This window comes from Palaemon carinicauda, chromosome 5 (assembly GCF_036898095.1).
Source record: "Palaemon carinicauda isolate YSFRI2023 chromosome 5, ASM3689809v2, whole genome shotgun sequence".
Taxonomy (NCBI): Eukaryota; Metazoa; Arthropoda; class Malacostraca; order Decapoda; family Palaemonidae; genus Palaemon; species Palaemon carinicauda.
Genome location: NC_090729.1, coordinates 156522562 through 156540061, shown reverse-complemented (window position 1 = coordinate 156540061; position 17500 = coordinate 156522562). Strand labels below are relative to the sequence as shown.

General features: G+C 35.2%; 1 protein-coding gene across 4 annotated transcripts in view; it reads left to right on the top strand.

Annotated features, from left to right (window-relative positions):
- LOC137641552 (protein spaetzle 5-like) overlaps positions 1–17500 on the top strand; it is a 70073-nt gene that overhangs the window by 39382 nt on the left and 13191 nt on the right. For all 4 annotated transcript variants that reach the window (XM_068374221.1, XM_068374222.1, XM_068374223.1 and 1 more), the window contains exons 3-5: positions 5089–5270; positions 12916–12979; positions 13777–13976. In XM_068374221.1, coding sequence (XP_068230322.1) covers positions 5089–5270; positions 12916–12979; positions 13777–13976 — 446 coding nt within the window. The remainder of the gene's footprint in view (positions 1–5088; positions 5271–12915; positions 12980–13776; positions 13977–17500) is intronic.

The following is a 17500-nucleotide window of genomic DNA, read 5'->3' as shown; positions in this document are numbered from 1 at the left end:
GTCACAGCTGGAATAAAGCATCTAGAATACTGTGAAGTATTGAACCTCATGATGGAGATGGCCTGGCTGTTATAATTAACTGCCTGCCTAGTAATACGAACAGGATATAATTTTCCAGGGAGATCTGAATGTAAAGGATGGTCAGAGTTATGAAAAATCTTTGGAACTAATTGAACGACGGTGCCAAAGATTAATATTAAGAACTGGAATAAGAAATTTAATAGACCGTAAGTATTTGTCAAACAAATTAAGATGAGAATCAGCAGGTGAAGACCAGACAGGAGAACAATACTCAAAACAAGGTAGAATTTAAGAATTAAAACACTTCAGAATATATTGATCACCGAAAATCTTATAATACTTTCTCAATAAGCCAGTTTTTTATGCAATTGAAGAAGACGCAGACCTAATGTGTTTCTCAAAAGTAAATTTGCCGTCGAGAATCAGACCTAAAATTTTAAGTCATACAAATTCAAAGAAACATTATCAATACTGAGATCCGGATGTTAAGGAGCCACTGTCCTTGGCCAACTTACAATCATACTTTGAGTTTTGTTAGGATTCAACTTCATACCCCATAATTTGCACCATGCACTAATTTTAGCTAAATCTCTATTAAGGGATTCCCCAACCCCAGATCTACATTCAGGGGATGGAATTGATGTAAAGAGAGTAGCATCATCTGCATATGCAACAAGCTTGTTTTCTAGGCCAAACCACATGTCATGTGTATATAGTATGAGAAGTAATGGGCCAAGAACACTACCCTGTGGAACACTGGATATCACATTCCTATACTCACTATGGTGCCCATCAACAACTTGTTGAGATCTATTACTTAAAAAATCAATAATAATGCTAAGAAACGACCCACCCACTCATTCTAAGATGAAGACTCCATTGGTACTGTCTAATATTTCAAGTCCTTTGTTTACTTTCGGGAGGTTGATGGTGGGTTACTGCGCAGGCGTTGTTTGCGATCGTTTGTTGGAGTTTTATTTTTCTTGTATGAGGTATCACTAGCTGGTATTTTAAAACAAGTAAAAGCTTCCAAGTATTCAAATGGATTTCCCGAAAGTTGTTTTACAACAGCCATTTTTTTTGTCTCATTGTATTAAGTTTCATAAATGCTCTGTAGGATTGGCCCACATTTCGTGTGACACGAGCTCTTGCGTTGGAACTAGACAGCCCGTCAGTTTCACCAAGATAGCCGTTACTAGAGCAGGTCTCCCCAGAGGGGCGTTCAAGCTATTTCTGTAATTTATTGCTGTTTTATTTATTTCGTAATTGACTGTATGTATAAAACTCTCCATTTACTACCTAACTGTTATTGTTGATACTAAAAACTATCATCGTATTAATCACCAATTTAAGAGCCTGCCAATAACTATGGTCAGAAATCTATGAAACCTTGGAGAACCAATTGGAAAAATATATAATTCATGTAGCCTACTTATAGGTTAAATCGCTCTCATCCACATATCATCTATACCATGAATTTTTAACATACGGTCTATTGCAAGTAAATTGTAATTTTGCATCCATATTCTTGATTAGCGACCCAGAATGTTGCAATAAACCTAGTTTGACCTGAATTCTATCCTTAAGAAGTACTAACTAGTTTTAGCTGGGTGAGAACTCACTACGAATTTAAGAATTACTGGAAATTCACCTGTAATTATGCCAACCTCTGATTGCTAAGACCAATAAACAACATTGACTATAACTAGATCATGACGTTGGAAAACTAACAAAGGGAACGATTTTGTTCTTCTAATAAGATATGGGCAAAATCCCTTTTTTTTTTCCTCTTATAAATCCTCTTTTATAAGTAAAAATTTCAAACTTACTGCAAATGTTTTCATGTTGAACAGGTTGACATAAGTCTTTTTTATGATTTATATAAAAAAAAGACTCATTTTAATGTTGTTACTCTTCTTGAGATATTTTATTTCAATTATTCATTACTTTCTTAGATTTATAGCATCCTGCTTCCCAACTAGGGTTGTAGCTTAGCTAGTAAAATAAAAAAAATAATAATAATTCTTCTGTCTGACTAACTTTATCGCTCTTGGAATTTGTTTATGCTACTCAGGACCCTCTAAGTGGGCCCTGATGCTACTAATGTTGAACGAGAATACAAGATTAATAAACCTTCAGAATTCTTACTGGCAAAGATTAGTATGAAATAATCTAACCAGTGGATAGTTCCTGTATTTGTTTGTTTACTTCTAAGTGGTTGGGTCGTCTTATAGAGTCTGGGTGAAAGAAGACTTGGAGGCTTGAATGTTTTCTTTTTAGTTTTGAGCAAGGTCTCATGATATTGCAAGGAATTACCATAATCATTATCATTAATCATTAAAAAATTTATTAACTATACCGACCCCCTATTTCTTGTAGTGGCTTCAGTGTATAACTAATTTCTAATTTGTAAGATTATACAGTAGCTAACGAGGCCTATGTGGTAACAGTTTCTTGTATCTCAATTCCCTTTCTTCAGACTTCTCTAAAGTAGTCACTTCATGGAACGAGCCTAAGTTATTTGTTAACATAGCTTTGGAATAGATAGCTGCCTGGCTCTTCGTGTAGTGGTTGAGCTTCGTAAATCCTAAGTTAATCACAGCTTCCATGTACTTATGCTTGATAATATCCTTTCCACAATATATGAAACCAAGCTTTTAAATATATGCAGATGTGCATTGCTCAAGGTCTGATGTGGGTCTCACAGTGTTTGTCATTTTAATAGGGCGGATTTCAGTGGCAGCGAAGGCCTCAGTGTTGCCGCGGGTTCCAACCTCCGCGCTTCTTCCAGGTTTGATTACATTTCCAGGTTTTCCTGCTGCACGGAGGGATATTCGTATTATATTCATGCATCCATTGCTTTACAGATGGATTGTTACTAGTGATGCTTCTATTGGCAGATTGTTAAAATCATTAGATTAACCCTAATAGACCTGTTCTTTAATATTTTTTTTTATAATGAGGCGTATTTGCACCGACTCGTAGGAGTGCCCTTTTAGCTCGGAAAAGTTTCCTGCTAGCTGATTGGTTGGACAAGATAATTCTAACCAATCAGCTATTAGGAAACTTTTCCGAGTAAAAAGGGCACCCCTGGAGTCGGTGCAAATGCGCTCCACTAACAATAATTGAATATAGTCAGTAGCTCAAAGGACATTGGACAAGACAAAGGCGTCATAAATCTTATTTGGGAAACTGAAATTTCAACCTCGGCGCTTTTTTAACAACTTGCTTAGAGGAAACAATGAAGAAACATGATTCATCCGACATGACCGAAAACTAGCGCTAATTTACTGATTTCTTCTCACAAGTAATAATGAACTGAAGGACAGACAGGTTATTATTATTATTATTATTATTATTATTATTATTATTATTAGCTAAGCTAATAATGGACTAAATGACAGAGTATTATTATTATTATTATTATTATTATTATTATTATTATTATTATTATTATCATTATTATTATTATTAGCTAGGCTAATAATGAACTAAACGACACAGATTATTATTGTTGTTGTTATTATTATTATTATTATTATTATTATTATTATTATTATTATTATTATTAAGCTACAACCATAAATGGAAAAGCAGGATACTATAAGCCCAGGAGCTCCAACGGGTAAAATAGCCGAGTGAGGAAAATTAACAAGGAAAAATAAATTTTCCAAAAAGAGTAACAACATAAAAATAAATATCTCCTAAATAAACTATAAAAACTTTAACAAAACAAGAGGAAGAGAGACAAGACAGAACAGCGTACCAGAGTGTACTCTCAAGCAAGAGAACTCTAACCCAAGACAGTGGAAGACCATGGTAGAGACGCTATGTCATTACACAATACTAGAAAACAATGGTTTGATTTTGGAGTGTCCTCCTAGAAAAGCTGCTTACCATAGCTAAAAAGTCTCTCCTACCCTTACCTTAAGGAAAGTAGCCACTGAAAAATTACAGTGCAGTAATTAGCCCCTTGAGCGAAGAAGTGGTTGGTAATTTCAGTGTTGTCATGTGTATGAGGAAAGATGAGAATCTGTAAAGATTAGGCCAGACTATTCGGTGTATGTGTAGGTAACGAAAGAATAAGCCGTAATCAGAGAGAGGGGTCCAATGCATTACTCTCTGGCCAGTCAAAGGATCCAATATCTCTCTAGTGGTATTATCTTAACGGGTGGCTGGTGCCCTGGCCAACCTACCAGTGAAGGAAGGAAATAAGGAAATAAGGAAACAATATATGGGCAGTAATGAATTAAAGATTTGTGTTGACTGCAGTCTTCCATAATATGACTTTAATAGACAATGATACTGAAGTTTCCAGTTCAAAGGACAGGAACAACTGGTTGTTCTTATTAAAATTTTCAGCAAGATTTTATTTCAATAAAAACTTACCATAATTCATTTTCTAATAACTTAATCACTTGAACACCTGTCTGCTAACCCTTACTCTGTCAAAACTTTCATTAACCCTTTGAAAACTGTTATTTGATCTAACAATTAATAGATGTAAATCTAACAATAAAAAAGATAACAATTTGGATATTATCATTTATAGTGAAAATCTTAAAAAAAAAATCCTGATTATTAAAGTAGGATAAAACATGACACCTAATATATTTAATACATTGAACTAAACTGAATGGTTAAAAACTTCCCAGTAGTTAGTAGAGACTTGTAATCATACTGAGAGCAATAGCAACTTTTTAAGGAAATTTACTGTACGTAGATATTAAAAACATCAATAACATTAAAATATATCAATTTGCTCTTAATTCGTTTATTATTTCTGCAAAATTTTAGTTAATAATGTTAGATAAGTAATATTCGTCTTGGAATCTCTATATTTCTTGTATTTCATGAAAATACTATTGGCAGCAAGTGTGGCCATGAAAATTCAGTTTAATATCTTTGGTAAATTACTGATATGTTATCTAATAACCAAGCTAAAGAACGCAAGCTCTACCTGTCTCTTCCTACTATTTCTAAAGGAATAATCATAACATTGGAGGTGTATCCCTGGCCCTCTGCTCATAGGCAATATTTCTGATATATTCGATCCCATTGCCACAGGATCCATCTGGGAGCGAGATTGCCTTCCCTGGAGAACCTGGCTCTTCTGTGGCAGAAGTCAACCGCTTCGTCAAAGCTCCTCCTGTGACTCTAAGGGTCTTAGATAATCCCCGCTGCACCGCGGGCTCAGCTGATCCCTCAGCCCCGTGTGAACAAGACCCGGAATACAACGACAATGTCAGGTAGAGTTAAGGGGTTTTGTTTTTCTGATTGATTCCCCTCTTGCTGTGATTCCCTCATATCGTTTTCATGGTTGATTGCCTTATTGCTGTGATTCCCTCATATTGCTTTTCTGCTTGATTCCCCTGTTGCTGTGATTCCCTCATATAATTTTAATGCTCTATTCCCCTCTTGCTGTGATTCCCTCATATCGTTTTTATCCTAGATTCCCCTCTTGCTGTGATTCCCTCATATTGTTTTTCTGCTTGATTACCCTCTTGCTGTGATTCGCTCATATTGTTTTTCTGCTTGATTTCCCTCTAGCTGTGGTTCCGTCATTGTTTTTCTGCTTGATTTCCCTCTTGCTGTGATTCCCTCATATTGTTTTTCTGTTTGATTTCCCTCTGGGTGTGATTCCGTCATTGTTTTTCTGCTTGATTTCCCTCTTGCTGTGATTCCCTCATATTGTTTTTCTGTTTAATTTCCCTCTGACTGTGATTCCGTCATTGTTTTTCTGCTTGATTTCCCTCTTGCTGTGATTCCCTCATATAGTTTTTCTGTTTGATTTCCCTATTGCTGTGATTCCCTCATGTTGTTTTTCTGCTTGATTTCCCTCTTGCTGTGATTCCCTCTTATTGTTTTTCTGCTTGATTCCCCTCTTGCTGTGATTCCGTCATATTGTTTTTCTGTTTAATTTCCCTCTGGCTGTGATTCCTGCATATTGTTTTTCCGCTTGATTTCCCTCTTTCTGTGATTCCATCTTATTGTTTTTCTGCTTGATTCCCCTCTTGCTGTGATTCCCTCATATTGTTTTTTTTCTGCTTGATTCCCCTCTTGCTGTGATTCCCACATATTGTTTTTCCGCCTGATTCCCCTCTTGCTGTGATTCCCTCATATTGTTTTTCCACTTGATTCCCCTCTTGCTGTGATTCCTCTCTTGCTGTGATTCCCCTCTTGCTGTGATTCCCTTATATTGTTTTTCTGCTTGATTCCCTCTTGCTGTGATTCTCTCATATTGTTTTTTCCGCTTAATTCCCCTCTTGCTGTGATTCCCTCATGTTGTTTTTCTGCTTGATTTCCCTCTTGTTGTGAATCGCTAATATTATTTTTCTGCTTTATTTCCCTCTTGCTGTTATTCCCTCATATTGTTTTTCTGCTTGATTCCCCTCTTGCTGTGATTCCCTCATATTGTTTTTTTTCTGCTTGATTCCCCTCTTGCTGTGATTCCCACATATTGTTTTTCCGCCTGATTCCCCTCTTGCTGTGATTCCCTCATATTGTTTTTCCACTTGATTCCCCTCTTGCTGTGATTCCTCTCTTGCTGTGATTCCCCTCTTGCTGTGATTCCCTTATATTGTTTTTCTGCTTGATTCCCTCTTGCTGTGATTCTCTCATATTGTTTTTTCCGCTTAATTCCCCTCTTGCTGTGATTCCCTCATGTTGTTTTTCTGCTTGATTTCCCTCTTGTTGTGAATCGCTAATATTGTTTTTCTGCTTTATTTCCCTCTTGCTGTTATTCCCTCATATTGTTTTTCTGCTTGATTTCCCTCTTGTTGTGATTCGCTAATATTGTTTTTCTGCTTGATTTCCATCTTGCTGTGATTCCCTCATATAGTTTTTCTGCTCGATTTCCCTCTTGTTGTGATTCGCTAATATTGTTTTTCTGCTTGATTCCCCTCTTGCTGTGAATCGCTAATATTGGTTTTTTTTCTGCTTGATTCCCCTCTTGCTGTGATTTCCTCATATTGTTTTTCTGCTTGATTCCTCTCTTGGTGTTAATCCCCTTATTGTTTTTCTGCTTGATTTCCCTCTTGCTGTGATTCCCTCATATAGTTTTTCTGTTTGATTTCCCTCTGGGTGTGATTCCCTCATATTGTTTTTCTGGTTGATTCCCCTATTGCTGTGATTCCCTCATGTTGTTTTTCTGCTTGATTTCCTTCTTGCTGTGATTCTCTCATATTGGTTTCTGTTTGATTCCCCTCTTGCTGTGATTCCCTCATGCTGTTTTTCTCCTTGATTTCCCTCTTGCTGTGATTCCCTCTTATTGTTTTTCTGCTTGATTCCCTCTTGCTGTGATTCCGTCATATTGTTTTTCTGTTTAATTTCCCTCTGGCTGTGATTCCCGCATATTGTGTTTCCGCTTGATTTCCCTCTTTCTGTGATTCCTTCTTATTGTTTTTCTGCTTGATTCCCCTCTTGCTGTGATTCCCTCATATTGGTTTTTTTCTGCTTGATTCCCCTCTTGCTGTGATTCCCACATATTGTTTTTCCGCCTGATTCCCCTCTTGCTGTGATTCCCTCATATTGTTTTTCCACTTGATTCCCCTCTTGCTGTGATTCCCTTATATTGTTTTTCTGCTTGATTCCCCTCTTGTTGTGATTCCCTCATGTTGTTTTTCTGCTTGATTTCCCTCTTGTTGTGAATCGCTAATATTGTTTTTCTGCTTTATTTCCCTCTTGCTGTTATTCCCTCATATTGTTTTTCTGCTTGATTTCCCTCTTGTTGTGATTCGCTAATATTGTTTTTCTGCTTGATTTCCATCTTGCTGTGATTCCCTCATATAGTTTTTCTGCTCGATTTCCCTCTTGTTGTGATTCGCTAATATTGTTTTTCTGCTTGATTCCCCTCTTGCTGTGATTTCCTCATATTGTTTTTCTGCTTGATTCACTCTTGCTGTGATTCCGTCATATTGTTTTTCTGTTTAATTTCCCTCTGGCTGTGATTCCCGCATATTGTGTTTCTGCTTGATTTCCCTCTTTCTGTGATTCCTTCTTATTGTTTTTCTGCTTGATTCCCCTCTTGCTGTGATTCCCTCATATTGTTTCTCCACTTGATTCCCCTTTTGCTGTGATTCCCCTCTTTCTGTGATTCCCTTATATTGTTTTTCTGCTTGATTTCCCTCTTGTTGTGAATCGCTAATATTGTTTTTCTGCTTTATTTCGCTCTTGCTGTTATTCCCTCATATTGTTTTTCTGCTTGATTTCCCTCTTGTTGTGATTCGCTAATATTGTTTTTCTGCTTGATTTCCATCTTGCTGTGATTCCCACATATAGTTATTCTGCTCGATTTCCCTCTTGTTGTGATCCGCTAATATTGTTTTTCTGCTTGATTCCCCTCTTGCTGTGATTTCCTCATATTGTTTTTCTGCTTGATTCCTCTCTTGGTGTTAATCCCCTTATTGTGTTTCTGCTTGATTTCCCTTTTGCTGTGATTATCTTATATTGTTTTTCTGCTTGATTCCCATCTTGCTGTGATTCCCTCATATTGTTTTTCTGCTTGATTCCCCACTGGCTGTGATTCCCTCATATTGTTTTTCTGCTTGATTCCCCTCTTGCTGTGATTCCCTCATATTGTTTTTCTGCTTGATTCCCCTCTTGCTGTGATTCGCTAATATTGTTTTTCTGCTTGATTCCCCTCTTGCTGTGATTCACTTATATTGTTTTTCTGCTTAATTCCCCTCTTGTTGTGATTCTCTCATATTGTTTTTCTGCTTGATTCCCATCTTGCTGTGATTCCCTCATTGTTTTTTTATTGATTCTGCTCTTGCTGTGATTCCCTCATATTGTTTTTTGCTCGATTCCCCTCTTGCTGTGATTACCTCATATTGTTTTTCTGCTTGATTCCCCTGTTGCTGTGATTCCCTTATATTGTTTTTCTGTTTGATTCCCATCTTGCTGTGATTCCCTCATATTGTTTTTCTGCTTGATTCCCCTCTTGCTGTGATTCCCTCATATTGTTTTTCTGCTTGATTTCCCTGTGGCTGTGATTCGCTCATATTGTTTTTCTGTTTAATTTCCCTCTGGCTGTGATTCCGTCATTGTTTTTCTGCTTGATTTCCCTCTGGGTGAGATTTCCTCATATTGTTTTTCTGGTTGATTCCCCTCTTGCTGTGATTCCCTCATGTTGTTTTTCTGCTTGTTTTCCCTCTTGCTGTGATTCCCTCATTTTAGTTTCTGTTTGATTCCCCTCTTGCTGTGATTCCCTCATGCTGTTTTTCTGCTTGATTTCCCTCTTGCTGTGACTCCCTCCTGTTGTTTTTCTGCTTGATTCCCCTATTGCTGTGATTCCGTCTTATTGTTTTTCTGTTTAATTTCCCTCTGGCTGTGATTCCCGCATATTGTGTTTCCGCTTGATTTCCCTCTTTCTGTGATTCCTTCTTATTGTTTTTCTGCTTGATTCCCCCTTTTCTGTGATTCCTTCATATTGTTTTTTTTTCCGCCTGATTCCCCTCTTGCTGTGATTCCAGCATATTGGTTTCTGCTTGATTCCCCTCTTGCTGTGATTCCCTTATAAAGTTTTCTGCTTGATTCCCCTCTTGCTGTGATTCTCTCATATTGTTTTTTCTGCTTGATTCCCCTCTTGCTGTGATTCCCTCATATTGTTTTTCTGCTTGATTTCCCTCTTGTTGTGATTCGCTAATATTGTTTTTCTGCTTTATTTCCCTCTTGCTCTGATTCCCTCATATTGTTTTTCTGCTGGATTTCCCTCTTGTTGTGATTCGCTAATATTGTTTTTCTGCTTGATATCCATTTTGCTGTGATTCCCTCATATTGTTTTTCTGCTCGATTTCCCTCTTGTTTTGATTCGTTAATATTTTTTTTTCTGCTTGATTCCCCTCTTGCTGTGATTTCCTCATATTGTTTTTCTGCTTGATTTCCCTATTGCTGTGATTATCTTATATTGTTTTTCTGCTTGATTCCCCTCTTTCTGTGATTCCCTCATATTGTTTTTCTGCTTGATTCCCCACTGGTTGTGATTCCCTCATATTGTTTTTCTGCTTGATTCCCCTCTTGCTGTGATTCCCACATATTGTTTTTCTGCTTGATTCCCCTCTTGCTGTGATTCCCTCATATTGCTTTTCTGCTTAATTCCCCTCTAGCTGTGATTCCTTCATATTGTTTTTCTGCTTGATTCCCATTTTGCTGTGATTAACTCATTGTTTCTGTATTGATTCTGCTCTTGCTGTGATTCCCTGATATTGTTTTTTACTTGATACCCCTCTTGCTGTGATTCCCTCATATTGTTTTTTTGCTTGATTCTCCTCTTGCTGTGATTCCCTTATATTGTTTTTCTGCTTGATTCCCATCTTGCTGTGATTCCCTCATATTTTTTTTACTTGTTTCCCTTCTTGCTGTGATTCCCTTATATTGTTTTCTTGATTGATTCTCCTCTTGCTGTGATTTCCTCATATTGTTTTTTTCTGCTTGATTCCCCTCTTGCTGTGATTCCTTCATATTGTTTTTCTGCTTGATTCCCATCTTGCTGTGATTCCCTCATTGTTTTTCTGCTTGATTTCCCTCATGCTGTGATTCCCTCATACTGTTTTATGATTGATTCCCCTCTTGCTGTGACTAGCTAATATTGTTTTTATAACTGATTCAGGGATTCATTTTCATGTGCTCGTAGGTTAATATCAAGCACAAGTCTGTTTTTTTTGTATTCTGTAATTTCATGGACAATTTTTACTGAGGATTTTTGGTTTTTATCGTCTCTCTCGCTCTCTCTCTCTCTCTCTCTCTCTCTCTCTCTCTCTCTCTCTCTCTCTCTCTCTCTAATATATATATACATATATATATATGTATATATATAAATATATATATAATATATATAAATATATATATATATATTTATATTATATATATATATATATATATATATACATATATATATATACATACATACATATATATATATATATATATATATATATATATTATATATATATATATATATATATATATATATATATATATATATATACACACATATATATATATATATATATATATATATATTATATATATACATATAGATATATATATTTATATATTCATTATATATTTTTATATGTATACGTATATATATGCATGTATAAATAAGTCTTATATGGACTATTAAGACAGTTAAATAAAGATGCGAAGACTATAGCCTTGTCCGAAAGTATTATTCATGTCCAAATTGTTTACATTTAATCAGAGACATCTAAGAACAAACCACAGAAACTTAATACTCGTCAATGATCTAATTCTTGGAATTTAACAACCGTAAAGAAGTAATGCAGCAATATGCAAATGTCATGTCTAAGACTACTGTATATGACAGTTTACGTAAATGCTCTAACATTGAGCAGTGGTTTGTTGCAAACTGTGAAATGTTCAATTTTCAATTTAGTTTACATAATCCTACACGGTATTTTTTTTTTCAAATGACAAAAGAAAGTTCACGACCATATGTGGTTAAACATTAGCATTACTCTTTTTGTGAAATAATTGAAACAGATTTCCGGAGGATATTACATCATATTTCTCTTATTTTTCTTTTCGTCGTACAATAATTTTAAGGATTTGGACACTACTCATTTCGGTTCGCAACTTACGATCTATTTGGATTTTATTATATTGTTATTACAATTATGCTTTTGCGCCGAGTCCGCTGAATGAGGTAGAAGGAAAATTTTTTATTATAAATGTTGTTTTATTTTTTAATAATTACATCAAGCTAGATTGTTTATTTCAGTATCATTAGTTATAATTGTGTTATCTATTATTGTCATCCCTCCTCCTTAAATCAATGTTGCCATACTTGTTCGGTCACTAAAATTTCTAAATGGTATAATTATTACCATAGTATCTTAATTTTTGTTACTGACTAATTGTGGTAGCAGAGTAGACTTGCTAAGAAAGATGAAAGAATATAATTTGAAATACAGCTTATCAGGAATTTTCTGTTGCTCATATACGTTTCCGTGATATTTTTTGGCCCAAAGAAAGGAAGGAAAAAAAGTCACGCAAATGCCTATGCAGGTGAAACATCATCGCTCAAGCAAATGCATTTGAAAGGTCCAGAGTTTAACCTCAACCTTCGTTGCAACATGCATCAGCCACCATTGTTGCAGATGGGTAGAAGCATTAGCTGGGCTGATTCAAACGGCTGGGGATAGTTACCAGAGTTTTTGAGACTTTCTGAGTACTGGGAGGCACTATCCTTCTGGTGCAAAAACTTAAAATGGAAGCATGGATATACCTACACATACATAGACACGCATACATATGTATGTGTGTATATATATATATATATATATATATATATATATATATATATATATATATATATATATATATATATACAGTAAATATATAATGTAGAGAGAGAGAGAGAGAGAGAGAGAGAGAGAGAGAGAGAGAGAGAGAGAGAGAGAGAGAAAATATTTGTTATATAAACACACATGTATATATATATATATATATATATATATATATATATATATATACACTAGTATGTATTTCTATAACTGTAAATCGAGTCAACATAGGATTAAATTTGTAATATTCATAATTTTTAACAGACCTTTTCCTTACTTTTTTCTTTGAGTAATAAATAAGGAGTTAAATATTTACTTACTAATTGAGTAACTCTTAATCGATATAGGACTCGCTCCTCATGACATTAAACGTAAAAGGTCTGTTGCCATTTGCAGTCATTATGTATTTTGAAGACCCACAGAATAGGCCTTTCTGCAAGACTTGGTGTTTTCTCATAGTTCTAATATCCTCCACAGTCTATATCTCACCTTGGAAAAGGATTATTATTTGCTTCTCGTCCTCAATAAATCTATGATGAAAATGTTGATTATTATAACTTAGTTTTAAAGATAATTCTTTCTGCAGGGAACTGGTGAATCAATTCCTGGCCACAACGAGCGATCCTGGGCTCAGTGTCTTTCTGAATGATGTAAGGGACTATTTCAAGTTCGTTTGTAGTATACTCTCCTTTTTTTTTTCGAATAGGGAGACGGTCTTTTCGAAGGCTTAAAATGAATTTCCTTTTTGTGAATGTGGATTTTATTAATTTACTATCATATACACAGAAATGTGTATTTCATACTGTAAAATTATTATGTAAATTATTAAAGTTATTAAAATTATTTTTCATTAGATATATTAAAATCATTCAAAATATTATATATATATATATATATATATATATATATATATATATACATACATACATACATATATATATATATATATATATATATATATATATATATCCATATTTATAAATATATATGTATATATATTTATATATATATATATATATATATATACATACATATATATATATATATATATATATATATATATATATCCATATGTATAAATATATATATATATATATATATATATATATATATATATATATATATCCATATGTATAAATATATATATATATATATATATATATATACTGTATATATATATGTAAATATAATATGTATATAAATATATATATATATATATATATATATATATGTATATATGTATATATGTATATATATATATAACTATGTATATATACATATATATATATATATATATATATATATATATATATATATGTATATGTATATATATATATTTAATATGAAATTGGATCCACAGAAACGATGGTAGTCATGTCCTTGAATATGTCTTAATTCTTTACCAGTTTCAACTTTTTTTTTTTTTTTTTTTTTTTTTTTTTTGCAGTCGCTAACTCCATCCGCTCCCCCCAATGGATTTACACCCCGCATGAGATTTGGCGGCCCTAGGGCTAGGGAGTCCCCAGCCTGTGTCTCTCGGGAGGAGTTGATCTTCCCTCAAAGGGCGAAGACTCTCCAAAACGACTGGGTGTTCGTGGTGAACCAGGAGGGCGTCAAACAGGCCGTTGTAACCGAGATGTGCTTAGGGTGAGTAAGAACGCAGCTTTAATTATCATCATTATCATTGTTATTGATATTGATATTATAACTTGAATAATACACCATGCCGTGTCTAACAATCTTGGGTATTAAAGATCCACAGTTATAAAGTTATATACGTTGTATGTTTAAAAAATGCTGGAGCTTTTGCCATCTTAAAATATACAACGTATATAACTGTGGATGTTGAATACACAAAATTATTATTATTATTATTATTATTATTATTATTATTATTACTTGCTAAGCAACAACCCTAGTTGGAAAACTAGGATGGTGTAAGCCCAAAGGCTCCAAGATGGAAAATAGACCAGTGAGGAAAGGAAATAAGGAAGTTAATAAATTGGAAGGGATGTAATGAATGATTGAAATAAAATATCATTAGAACAGAAACATTAGCATATTTTCTCAGTTTCTAGACATTGAATCTTTTTTTTCTTCCTCTTGTTTTTTTGAAATGGTGTGTTGGGCAGGCTTAATAGAAGGGCCATGGATGCCTGGTGGTTTATCAAGAGGTTGTCTTTTCCTTTTTCTGATTTTTTCTTCTCAAAACCATCCTTACTGTCCTCCCTTCAGTTGAAGTGGCTATCCTGGAGGGTATTTAGCCTTGCATGGTGTATCGGCTCCTCCATGTTGACCAGTTTTTCCGACTTTTTACTATAGTCTATGGATATCATCAATCACTTTTATTATTATTCTGTACATATTGTTTTTGTTTTAATTCTTGTTAATCTAGTTTTTAAGTATGATGTCTCTTTTTTATTTCTATTAATTCTTGTGCTGTCTGGAGACATTGAGCGAAATCCGGGACCAGTACGTCCTAGATTTCGTCAATGTCGTCTTCTGTATTGCAATATTCGTGGTCTTCATGCAAATATCCGAGACCTTACAGTTGCGTCCAGACAGTATGATATTCTTTTGTGCTCAGAAACTTTGGTTTCTAATATGAGGCACTCATCTGAGCTCCTTATAACTGGTTTTAAGAAGCCAATAATGCTGAAACGTGATTCCATTCTTAGGGCCAGGGGAATGGCGGTGTATATTAGGACCGAGTACCCTGCTTCTCATAAGTCCTGCTATCAATGTGGATGTCATGAGATTCAGGTAATAAAAGTTTGTGGCAGGCATAACAACTTTTACTTGTGTTCAATCTACCGGAATCCAGACATGGATGATTCTATCTTCGATTGTCTTCTTACCATTATGGCTAAGATACAAGAAGATGATAGAATGGCTTCGTTTGTCTTTGTTGGTGATTTTAATGCTCACCATAGGGAGTGGTTGAGTTCTATCTCTCCTACCGATCGCCATGGCTTAAGAGCTTTAGACTTTGCCTCGGAATCAGGCTGCGAGCAAATCATAAATGAAGCTACTCACAGGTCTGGTAATTGCTTGGACCTCGTATACACTGACTCCCCTGGCGTTATAACTAGTAAGGTTGGTTCTCCAGTCGGGACTTCTGATCATGCCTTGATTTCATTATTAGTGAAGACTGAGCAGCCTGTCCCTGATATATCATATTCTTGTAAAATTTATATGAAATCCCAAGCAGACTGGAATGGGATTTTGCATGATCTTTTGTGCTTGAATTGGTCACAATTATATAATAGTGTAGATCCTGTTGTCCCTTTGAATGAGAATCTAGTCAACATAATTGATAGGCGTATCCCTTCTCGTGTGCTAAGGTACCGAATGAAGGACAAACCGTGGTTCAATGATGATTGTAGACGTGCTTATTTGGAGAAGCAGGAGGCCTATCACCTTTGGAAGGGTAACAGATCAGATTTGACCTGGAACAACTATACTAAGCTTCGAGCTTTAGCTCAGAGAGTTTATGCCTCAACTGAAAAGGAGTACAATTTAATCATAAAAGAAACCCTCTCTGGTACAACTCAGGAACATAAATGGTGGTCTACCCTTAAATCTGCACTGTTTGGTGTAGATGCAACAGTTCCTCCTTTACTTAAACCAGATGGCTCAGTCACTCACTGTCCAAAGGAAAAGGCAACCCTTTTGGCTGATGTTTTTGACAGTAAACAGAGTAATGAAAAACTTGAACTTCCTCATTCCTGTTTTCCTGAGGCTAAACTAACTAGTTTAGCTTTTCGATCTCGTGAGATTAAAGCTCTGTTGATGGACCTTGATGCTTATGGAGGTGTAGACCCTAATGGTATTTTTCCTTTGTTTTTTATAAAGACAGCAGATTTCTTAGCTCCAAAGTTATCTGTTATTTTACGCAAGTTAGCAAGAAGAGGAGCTTTTAGCACTTGTTGGAGAATTGGTAATGTTACTCCTCTATGTAAATGTGTTTGTGGTAGCTCAAGTCCCACTGATTACCGCCCAATTTCCATAACTCCCATATTATCTAAAGTTTTTGAACGTCTTCTGGCAAAACGTCTTAATAGGTTTGCTGAAGGTAATCATCTATTCCCTAGTTTGCAATTTGGTTTTCGGAAAGGCCTTGGAGCATGTGATGCCCTTCTTACAATCTCCAATGCAGTACAGAAATCCCTTGATTGTGGTCGGGAAGTTCGTATGATTGGCCTTGATTTTAGTGCTGCCTTTGACCGTGTTAATCATGAGGCCCTTGTTTTCAAACTGAAACAGTTGGGAGTGGGTGGGTCGTTTCTTAGCATTATTATTGATTTTTTAAGTAGTAGATCTCAAAGAGTTGTTGTTGATGGGCACCATAGTGAGTATAGGAATGTGATATCCGGTGTTCCACAGGGTAGTGTTCTTGGCCCATTACTTTTCATACTATATACACATGACATGTGGTTTGGCCTAGAAAATAAGCTTGTTGCATATGCAGATGACGCTACTCTCTTTGCATCAATTCCATCCCCTGAATGTAGATCTGGGGTTGGTGAATCCCTTAATAGAGATTTAGCTAAAATTAGTGCATGGTGCAAATTATGGGGTATGAAGTTGAATCCTAACAAAACTCAAAGTATGATTGTAAGTAGGTCAAGGACGGTGGCTCCTCAACATCCGGATCTCAGTATTGATAATGTTTCTTTAAATTTGTATGACTCTTTCAAAATTTTAGGCGTGATTCTTGACAGCAAATTTACTTTTGAGAAACATATAAGGTCTGTGTCTTCTTCAATTGCACAAAAAATTGGCTTATTGAGAAAGTCTTTTAAGATATTCGGTGATCAATCTATTCTGAAGAAGTGTTTTAATTCTTTTATTCTACCTTGTTTTGAGTATTGTTCTCCTGTCTGGTCTTCAGCTGCTGATTCTCATCTTAATTTGTTGGACAGAAACTTACGGTCTATTAAATTTCTTATTCCTGATCTAGATATTAATATCTGGCACCGTCGATCAATTAGTTCATTATGCATGTTGCATAAGATTTTTCATAACTCTGACCATCCTTTACATTCAGATCTCCCTGGACAATTCTATCCTGTTCGTAATACTAGGCAGGCAGTTAATTCTAATAGCCAGGCCTTCTCCATCATAAGACTCAATACTACGCAGTACTCTAGAAGTTTTATTCCAGCTGT